The 10,688-nt window shown below is 42.8% G+C and overlaps 1 protein-coding gene across 1 annotated transcript; it reads right to left on the bottom strand.

Annotated features, from left to right (window-relative positions):
* Positions 1-710: 710 nt before the first annotated feature.
* Adgrf2 (adhesion G protein-coupled receptor F2) lies at positions 711-10,483 on the bottom strand. Its single transcript, XM_028766517.1, has 5 exons — positions 10,412-10,483; positions 5,803-5,845; positions 4,972-5,126; positions 3,738-3,977; positions 711-2,120 (listed from the first exon to the last, which is right to left on the bottom strand). Exons 1-5 carry the CDS (start codon positions 10,481-10,483, stop codon positions 711-713), a joined length of 1,920 nt encoding a protein of 639 aa, XP_028622350.1.
* Between the last annotated feature and the right edge of the window lie 205 nt (positions 10,484-10,688).

Raw genomic sequence — 10,688 nt, 5'->3', positions numbered from 1 at the left:
TATTTTCTAAACAGTAACAACTCAGGGCTGAGGATACAGCTCTCTTGGCAGAGTATTTGCCAAGCACGCCTGAAGCCCTGGGTTGGATATCCAGGATCTCATCAATGGTGCATGGCTGTACACACCTGCCATCTCCATACCTGGGAGATGCAGACAGGAAGATCAGAAGCTTAAGGTCATAGTGAGTGCAAGGCCAGCCTGGGATACATAAGACATGTCTCAACAACAACAACAAAATCCTCAGCCTATTAACAGGAGTTTATGGTCTTTAGTACCTAATTTTAATATTTGAACTTTCGCTTTCTAAGCACTTCTTTTTTTCTTTTTCTTTTCTTTTTTTTCTTTTTTTTTTTTTTTTTTTTGGTTTTTCGAAACAGGGTTTCTCTGTGTAGTCCTGGCTGTCCTGGAACTCACTCTGTAGACCAGGCTGGCCTTGAACTCAGAAATCTACCTGCCTCTGCCTCCCAAGTGCTGGGATTAAAGGCCTGCGCCACCACCGCCGCCCAGCCTAAGCACCTCTTGAAAATGGCAGCATCATACTCTCTCCCCAGATGAAAAAAACATGCTTGTAAAGAACTAAACTTACAAAGATCATGCTATGTATTCTCAGTAGATAAGAGAGTCAGAATTCAAGCCCAGGCCTTTCTGAAACACGTATTTATGTCTATCTCATTGTCTTACTAAAGCATGAGCTCCTACCCACAAAACCGCTACACACGCTCTCTCGCTTCAGACGCTCTCACAGCCTCTGGACTTACCTGCAGTGCATTGAGTAAGGAGAAAATAATGTGGAAGGCCAGGGAGCTCCCATCAATAACTGTGGCTATTCCGAATCCCCAGGTCAGCCCCAGCAACGGTGTGAGGATGGCAATGTTCTTACAGAGCCTCACGATGGCTCTCACTTCCTGGAACATGGAACTACCAATGGCAGCTCTCTGGGTCTTGATGATGACCAGTGTGACTGTAATCAGGTTTACTACGACAATGGTCAGAGCTGGGACTACAAAGGCCAGGAGAGCTTTGGTCATGTCCCAGTTTAGCCAGCAGGCCTCAGGCCGGAGGTAGCCTTTTCCAGGCTCGGTAACAGCAAGTGTGATAACAGCAATGATCAAAGGGCACCCATAGCCCACGGAAAACAGAGAGGCCACCAGGCATGACTTGGGCAGTGTGTGGAAGACGATGAGAATTCCATAGAGGATGAGAAGAGCCTTGGCGAGCATCCAGAAAAACACAGACAGGTAAAAGAAGTGAATGAAAAATGTTGCAGTCACGCATACATTGTGGTGTAAGATTGGACCACTGAGGAAAGAAGCCACGATGAACCACGCGTCAGCCATCAGCAAGGTGGCTGCAATGTTGGCGATGCACAGGTGGCGTAAATAGGAGATCTCTGTCTTTGTCACTTGACTCCAGACTAAGGCCTCAATGGCCAGGCAGATGATCAAGCTACAGATGGAAATACCCAGGCCCATGTATGTGATATACGTTAGAACCGGACTCTCCAAGGTGTTGGGAGACATTAGAATGGAGAAAGAAGTAAATAACTTGTTCGGCCGACAATGGCAAACAGCTTGCCGGGAGTTTTCTCGAATCATTTTACAAGCGCTCCGGTCCCATCTGCTCTCCAGGGAGTGCCAGCCCACACACTGGGACTTCCTCTCTCCGGATTTTCTGATCTTTTCAAATACCAATGAGATGTTTTTAAGCTCCTTAGGCAAAATGACGGACAGGACGAGCCCGTTCACGGTCATATTTTCCGAAAGACTGGCCTCCAGGATGGCCCCAAGAGTTGGGAAAGCAATGCTGATGACCTGGAAAGCAGAAGGCACCTTCTGAAGCTCTTCAGTGGTGAGCAGGACCCTCCCAGTGACTTTATCACTCGTATCATTAATTCGCATTGAGAACGTGAAATTCCTCCCAAGGCTGCCCCTGGACACCACGGTACCCATGGTATGAATGAAGACATGTGATATGTTGATGGGATGCTCCTTCATAAATAGCTTGCCGGCAAATGAATTGATTGACTGAAGCAGGACACAGCTGCTGTTTCTGTCTTGGATGAAGGTCCAATTTGATATGCTTTTACTGTTCAGAATGTGGTTGGCCATGGCGCTGTAACTCTGCCAAAGAAGAACTGGCATTAGTCATGAACCCCTCTTTGAAACTCCCAATACATATAAGACTTGCTTTTACAAAGTGTGGTCCCCTAACCAGTAGCACAGGCACTCCACCATACACCCCCTTAGAAACAGAGACTCTCACACCGCACCCCAAACTCAGTGGGTCGCAGTCAGTATCTTAATTGAACCCCTGGGTGACTTGTTTATACAGTAAAGCTTAAGTTTACTTGCAGCTATGTCCAAATTGTGGCCCACAGGCTGCATCCATCCCATAATAGCTAAAAATGCAGTCCAACTCATTTGTAGATGACAGTACCATGTCACAATGTCAGAAGGTTGGACAGGGGCTCGGAAACCGCTCAGTCACTAAAGGGCTGGTCATTACAAGCATGCTGACATGAGTTCAGATCCCCAGTGCCCATGATAAGAGGGAGAATGTGGCACATTTGTAATCCCGTAATCCCATAAGTGGGGAGGCAAAGACAGGTGAACCCCAGAAGCTCATTTGGCCAGTCAATATATCCAAATCATTGATCTGCAAGATGAGCAAGAGACTCAGTCATTAAAAAAAAAAAAAAAAAAAAAAGATGGAAAGAAGCTGAAAAAGACATTTGCCATTGACCTCTGACCTCCACACATGAGTACACACAAACACACACACACACATGCACACACCATTGGATACCATTTAAAGGATTTGTCTGCAAAGCAGTTCCCTGCCTTGCTTTCTTCCTATTTGTTCAATGCCTTCCTGTAAGAGCTGAAGGTATGCAGCTTTTACATGCAGCCAATGGACCTGTCAGAGTACCCATAATGTAGTTGACATCTGTTACTGCCAGACACGTCGTAGGACCCTGTATAGAAATACACTGAAAACTGGGACGTGACCTCAAAGGCTGAGTCCCCCTACACTACTCAACTTTAAGCCTCAAAATGAAGAAATGAATCCAGTTTCATTTTACACTTAGTCCAAAGGTTCAGCCATTCGTTTTGTATTCAACTATTTCCCATGTTAGCGACTTGTTCTAATTCACAAAGAATGTAAGTCCTCTCTTGTGCATAACCACCAATATTTCTTCAACATTTTCAGTAGCTTACATATGCTTTAGAAAAGCAGACTCTGGCTCCTAACTGACACTGAACCTCACAGAACAGACTTAACCCCTTGTAGCTCTTGACCTTTAAAGACTCAAGCAGTCATAGAATCAGCCCTTCACAGCCTTGGGCCCTCACAGAATCTTCCCCTTGTAGAGTCAACCCTTCAAAGAGTCAACATCTCAGGGACTCAGCCCCTCACAGACTCAACCCATCACAGACACAGATCCTGGGGGAAATAAAAGTAAATAAAGCCTACCACAGAACCAACTGGTATTATTAATTAACCAAGTGGTATAACTAATCTCTATTAATGTGTCTTGACTCACTATGTTAATTTTATTCTTTTGTTTACTGTTTTTCCTTCCATAAGATTCATTGAGTGCTGACTATATGGGACCTTAGAAATATCGAGGTAGAAAAAGTAGTTCCCAATCCCTGGGAGGCTCAGTTGGTATTCCAACTAACCTAAGTTCCTTCCCCGAAGAGATAACCCACTGTCAGGTCTGCAAGGTCACTCACCTGCATCTTTTCCTCATTGATGCCTTTGGTTAGCATTGTTGAGATGTTATGTAAGAGCTGTACCACCACAGCAATGTTCCCTGGCATCCAAGGAGATTTCTCAATGCCTTTGATCACACAAGACAAATCCTTTGGACACTTTTCCATCAACGTATCCATTATGGTTTTAGATTCTCTATGAAACATGTGTGTGCGTGTAGTTGATTCAGACGGTTGAATTGAATATAATTCCTCATCCTCCTGAAAACAGGAGCAAAGTAAAGGAATCCTTTATTTGTCTGTGTTCAATGCAAAGGGACTTTGCTAGAATTTAGAAGAGCCCTATCATACAATTGAATAGCACACAATATGCTTTCATTTTTCATTTTCAAACTTGCATCTAGGATAAAATAGCTTGACCAACAACAAGATGTATAAGGTAAAATATAATTCTGAATTTCCCAATGGAAATGACTCCCTAACCTGATCTTCTGAAAGTGCACCTGTTTTCTTTAACATATTGCTTCAGACACTTCCTGTTTATATACATTTCATGTTTATCTTATATATTCATATGAATTACTATTGCCATTTAACTTGCTTTTACATTCCCAAGAGATGAACCAAGAGATGCCATTTTTGGTTGGTTGGTTGGTTGGTTGGTTGGTTGGTTGGTTGGTTGGTTGGTTTTGGTTTGGGGTTTTTTTTTAATAGCGGGAGCTGGAGCAATGGCTCTGTAGTTAAGAGTAAGTGCTATTCTAGCTATTCCCACACCAGGTAGCTCCCAGCTATCTACAACTCCAGCTCCTGGAAACCTGGTGCTTTTGCAGGCCTCCACATCTTATGAAGATCCTGATAGAACTGCAGTTTCTCATCCAGTGAAGTCTGAGGTACAGCCCAAATGTCATGGATCTGACAAGTTGGAGCAGGGTGGGGGTGGTGGGGTTGACTAGTCAGTGAAATACATTGTGAGTATCAAAGCTTTTGGTTATTTTTAAGGCACAGAGAAGTTGACGGTGACAACTCAAGATGCCTCTCTCTGCTCTGCCCAAATGACCAGGCTCCTTACATGCCTGTGTGGGAAAAGATAGACTCAACTTTCAGATGCCCAACGTGAAGGGAAAGGAAATAGGCTTATATACTCGTGGACAAATGACCTACTGCTGCCGTGGAAGCCTGTCTTCTCCTCTTCTGCAATTCCACTTTACTCAGAGAGCTCACGGAAGACTCCATGATACAGGAGAAAGGACATTACCTCAAAGATGCTGTGGGTATTAAGAGTATGGCAGGTTTCGGTGACTTTGTGCCATTTCTTGGCCTTACAGGCAAATTTCATGTTGCCCTCACTGTTTGGAGGACAAGACTGAAAGCAGGGAGTGGCATTGTTCTTACAGACGCCATCACAGACACCTGGGAAAATAAAAGACAGCCATATCAGATAGAAAGGTCTGAGGTCGGCCGTGGCTGCATCTGCCAGTCAGTAAGTTATCACCGTTGCAAAGGTACATCCCATTCCGTACTCATGGGTATCTTTTCTTGATAAAACTGAAGATGATTAAAACTGTGTTACTAGTCATAACATGGTTCTGAAACAGGATCCTGCTGTTTCTGACAGAACCACACACCAAATTTCCATGTATAAAACTGACTCAAGTGTAAACTCCTCCCATTAAATAAAAAGGAAAAGCCCCTAGGCTATTCTGAGTCACCCTTCCATGTCCATAGAGACCCCTAAAGACCTTCTCATCATCCTAGAGATACTCAGGTCAGCTCTAGTTCGGAATCCACTCCCCCTGCTTCTAATCCAGAATGTTATAGCAAGCCCCATAGTTAGTGAGATCCATCCTAGTCACTGCCCTGGTTTAAATTAGCTCGATGCTAATTCTATAACAACGAAGTCTGAGACTAGAGAAACAGAGGATGCTGAGAAGATAAGACACAACAGAGCAACATATAAATAATCCAAGTACAAATGTAATCTATCAAGGTGTCTCATCTCTCATGCCAAGGGCCAGAGGGCTGAGGGTAGCCTGCCGTCACAACAGATGATCCAACTTCGGTGCAGTTGGTAATGCTGCCAACATACCATGTGGCTTGGACATCACATTCTCCTGGCTTTTGCTGGCAGCCTGAAAAGAGAAAAATCAAAATTCACAACAAAATCAAATGTCAGCACGTGAAACCACTGGTTCATTTTAGTCACAGACAAACAACCAGATCTGAGTCAGCTGTGATGCACACAGCCACCAAAGCCCAGCTGTCGCAAATGGCCCGATGACTTTTCCTTCCACATTTCCCACCAGTGCCAGAAAGTGGGACTGGCCCCTCCTCCCAGTCATAATTCCCGATCATTACAGTTTATACCCTGAACAGAAATTACACTATGGGCAGAGAGATGTTTCCTAGAAAGTTAATGGGGGCTTACTTTGCTTGTATGTGCCCCATCGAATGATGGGGGAAGATCATACCACATGATCACATGTTCATGTGATCATATTTATCAAATTTTCAAAGACAAAATATTCTAACTGCCTGCCATCTGTGGAGACTATCTTTTTTTTTTTTTTTTGGTTGCTCTATCTCGCTCCTCCCCTCCCCTCACACTCTATCCTGTTTGGGGTATCCTAGAGTTGTGCGTTTATTAATGAAATCCAGACAAGGAGTTAAGTAGGGAATACATTTCATTGGATTTAGTATGTATGTTTGTATGGATTGACTATGTAGCTCATAGTCACTTTTAAATTATAAGAACATTGATGCTTACATGCCATTAATTCAAAATTCTTTTTTTTGTTGTTTTTTTGTTTTTTGTTTTGTTTTGTTTTTCGAGACAGGGTTTCTCTGTGTAGCCCTGGCTGTCCTGGAACTCACTCTGTAGACCAGGGTGGCCTCGAACTCAGAAATCCACCTGTATCTGCCTCCCAAGTGCTGGGATTAAAGGCGTGCGCCACCACCGCCCAGCTTCAAAATTCTTTATAGGGGCTCACAGAGGAATAATAATGTTAAGTGTTCTAACCTCTAGTAAATCTACAGAAAGAAACTGGAAGTTTTCCCAACTTTTATAGCAATCTCACATATTCACATAAAACTGCTAATAACAAGAGGGAAAAAGTGTTATTTCCTAACTAGCAGCAATAAAATGTATAGGGTGATACAAAACAAAAGAACAGGGAGAAACAGAGATGACACAACTATTAAGGGCACCAGCTACTCTTCCAGAGGACCCTGCTTCAATTCCAATCACCCACATGGCAGCTCACAGCCGTCTGTAACCACATCGCCAGGGCCTCCTAGGGCACCAGGCATACTCATGGTGCATAGATATATATGCATACAAAACATCCATATACATACAATAAATGTTAGAAAAAAGATTTTTAAAATAAAAAGATGATCTTTCTATTCTATAGAATATTCTATTCTGTTCTATAGAATAACTTCTATAGAAGATGTTATAACTCACTAGTATGCAAAGTGGAAGAAAACACAAGTATAACTTTCAGCTCAGGAATTATTAATTATTACCAGTGTTATCTTTCCCAAATATACTACTGAATAACGCTGAGTGGTTTCTGGATCCTTTTAGCAATTCTGTTTGAATTTTATTTTGATTCTTTATCTCATTCTAAGAAAACACTCACTTTCGTTTTGTATTTTGTATTTTATGTTAATCTTCTCTAATGGAGTCCCCCACACGCCTCTCATCCACCTGTGCAGATCTGGCTATCCTGAGAGAGTATGTATGGTCTGGAAAAAGCCTACCAGGGTTCAAATCCTAACAGTGTCACTTGAGAGGGACAATTCAACTATTTATGTCTCTGTTTCTCTATCGGAAAGCAGAACAGGCATTACTGCTTTTATGGAGAATAAGTTCACACATGGGAAACCCATAGGGCCACCCTTAAATGTGTGAGATCTATTTATGATTTGGCTGCTGTAGCTATTCTGATGCTGAACAGTGATCACGCCGGGCTCATGCTTCACCCTGCAAAGCAGTCTTTTCAGATTGAGTTCTAGATGATGTAACTTTTCCTCTGCCTTCTGAAGGACTTGTCAACCACACTAGCATACACCACTGCTTACTTAGCCAGCCTCAGCTCACCTGGCCTGCTTCTGTTCTAGTCCTTTCCATGGTATCTTTCCAGTTAAACATGATCTTAGAAACATGATCGTGTGCCGTCTTCCTCTGCCCTCTAAGGAAATGACTCAAGGTCTTGTACATATGTACACATGTGTAAGAACATTTTGGTGTGCATGTGTACACTCACAAATACAGGCTTGCATTATGTTAATATGTACGTAGGAAAACTGAGGCTTCCTATTTCTGAACTAAGTAAGTGCCCTCTAGTGGCTGGGAAGAGCATTGCCATGGCTGCAACTTGTATTCCAATATTCTTTTTTTTTTAACATTTATTTAAATAAATAAATGTATGTGAGTACACTGTAGCTGTCTCAGACACACTAGAGGGCATCCCATTACATATGGTTGCGAGCCACCATTTGGTTGCTAGGAATTGACTCAGGAACTCTAGGAGAGTAGTCAGTGCTCTTAACCACTGAGTCATCTCTCCAGCCTGTATTCCAATATTCTAACTATTGAGGAAGAAGTAAAATTTCTGAACATTGCTGTTTAACAGGCACATGAGATTCATTTTATTTTTTATTAACAATATTAAATAATATTGCTTATGTCATCCCAAAACAAGACTGAATCTTCCCTGTTTTTTCCTACCAAATAAAACTATGGAGAATCTGAATTGGGCATTTGGGGTCTCTCTGTAGCTGAGAAGAAGTCACTGAGTGAGGAAGTCATGAAAGAGAATATCCTTGGACTCACCAGTGTATGGTGCCCTCTCATTTTTATTCACAGGAACAAATCCCTAGTATTTCAGTCAAAAGAGTTACATTGCTTCCAGTAAACCAGAAGGCTACAATAATATTTCTAGAGATCCTAAAGACTACATAGTCCAGTCCAACTTTCTTATCTTTACAAATAAGAATGCAGAGATTAACGTAGATGGAGTGACCTGGAGAAGGCCATGTGGGGAATTCCTCTTATTCCTGAGATTAGACATTTGCTCTCCTAATTGCTTCAGCATGGCTCTTTCCAGAGGTTAGAGGTCAGACCATGATCAGGTTCAGTAGGCAGAAGGGATGGCTGACAGGAACTAGAGACCTCTAAAGTCACCCAAAACTCATATTGACATAGCCATGATCAGCAATATACCAAAGTCAACAGCTATGGAAGAGCCCTCGTCACAAAACTAACTGCAGAGAGAGCACAGCTGATTAATTAGGTGTGTGGGCAGAAGGCCATGGGATGCTGCCAACAAGAAACTCTCCAGAGTCTACTTTCCTGGGTGAAGGAACCGATTGGCTCCACCCAGTTAATTTTCTGAGGTAAGTCATTTCTGGTCCCTCCAGTTAGTTTATGTCTAGGTAGCATCCCAAGTGGGTGACTTTCATTTCAAATATCAACATTCCTCAACCTCACACTACAGAAAAAGGCAGATGCTAACCTGCAACCCGCTCAAACTACTGAGCTTCCCTGTCCACAGGAAAAGTCTCGAAAGGGACAAAGCCTGGCAGCTTGAGAAACTCATACAATGGGGGAAAAAGAAGGATTGAATGTTCCCAGCAGGGAGTCCCCACTAATAGCAATAATAACTGTTTGCTCTGTTCCACCTATTCCACACTGTGTTGAAAACTGAAGACAAGAAAACCAAAGACAGTACCAAGCTATGGGCGTTAGGAAGCCACAACAAAATGTCTTCCCAAAGCGTCTATAATTTCTCTCAGCAATCAGATTTCGGTTCAACGTGGGGATGAAGAGAGATCACAAAGAAGAGTGGACTAATTTTATGGTAAATCTTGTTTGGGAAGCTCATGACAAGAGCTTCCAAAAATCATTCTTTCCTAAGGAGACGCCTCTCCAGTTACTTATCTCGTATGAACCACATCCTACAATACTTACCTCACCCCCTCTATCCATAAAGAGAGCTCCACCAGCTAAGTCTCAAAGCTGCCTTCCAGATCTTACTGTCAAATAATAGCACCCTTTGCCCAAGCCTCTCAAAATACTTTTAAATCATCTCTTTCCTGATGTTTCTTCACATTTCATTTTAAATAAATAAGAGGAAAATTAAAGTGACCTGTGGCAAAAGGGAAAATGTACCCCAAATAGCCATGGAGTTCACAGCCCCAACAGAAATTAAAAGAGTAATTTGCTATAAACTCCACCCTTGTTCTTCCACTGGGATTCTAAGAGGATGCTATTGCCATTTTGAATGAACGATGCCTCATTGTGTTCACTGTCACTACTATCTCCTAGTCAACATGATGTCCTTCACTACCTCTACTATTCAAGGCTCTCAGGAACCATCGGCACCCTAGATGTGAAGTGAAAGATGTACTACCCAAGAATATGGGGGTGTGCCTTATCACCCTTGAATCATCTCAACTTCCTTGTATTCCGGAACTGATGGGGGAAATTGACATGAAACAAATTCAGAGCAAAGTGGCCTCTGTGTCCCCTGTATTTGTAATCTCTTCAGGTTGTGCTGGCCCATTTCATTACCACCTCCTCCTTAGACTTTAACTCCCAGGCAACAGAGCTGGAAATTGATGGATATTTTTTTTTCATCTGTTCTCCCCACCAGTTCATCATCCACTCTTCCCCTGTCCCCTTTTATTACCTGGCATAATATCCTACAGGATTCTGTAGGCAAAAGAAGTACCAAGCAGTACAACCAAAGTGCAGGACTCATTGTCTTCCACACGACAGGTGTTCTTGCTTCTGTAAAAATAAGTGAAATGCAAAATGTCTCCAGTCTGAAGTTGTCATAGCACCATGCCTCTTGAGGCAAGGTCCATCTGTAAGAACTGACTCTGTATTCAGTGTCGTCTATGTAGCGCTCTCTGGTCAGCAGTGATGGCTCCGTGTCCTACCACAAACATTACCATGTGGCTGCA

Source organism: Grammomys surdaster, unplaced genomic scaffold, assembly GCF_004785775.1.
Source record: "Grammomys surdaster isolate TR1022 unplaced genomic scaffold, NIH_TR_1.0 169, whole genome shotgun sequence".
NCBI lineage: Eukaryota > Metazoa > Chordata > Mammalia > Rodentia > Muridae > Grammomys > Grammomys surdaster.
Note: the sequence above shows the minus strand (reverse complement) of the source record. Positions and strands in the feature narration are given on the sequence as shown.

Bases quoted from the DNA above. Each gene is read 5' to 3' on its own strand.
- Adgrf2 (XM_028766517.1), bottom strand. From the start codon at position 10,483: ATGAGTCCTGCACTTTGGTTGTACTGCTTGGTACTTCTTTTGCCTACA. The intron at 5,846-10,411 runs GTAATAAAAGGG...TTCTCTTTTCAG, and splicing joins CCTGTAGGATATTATGCCAG to GCTGCCAGCAAAAGCCAGGA. The intron at 5,127-5,802 runs GTATGTTGGCAG...TTATTTTCCCAG, and splicing joins TGTGATGTCCAAGCCACATG to GTGTCTGTGATGGCGTCTGT.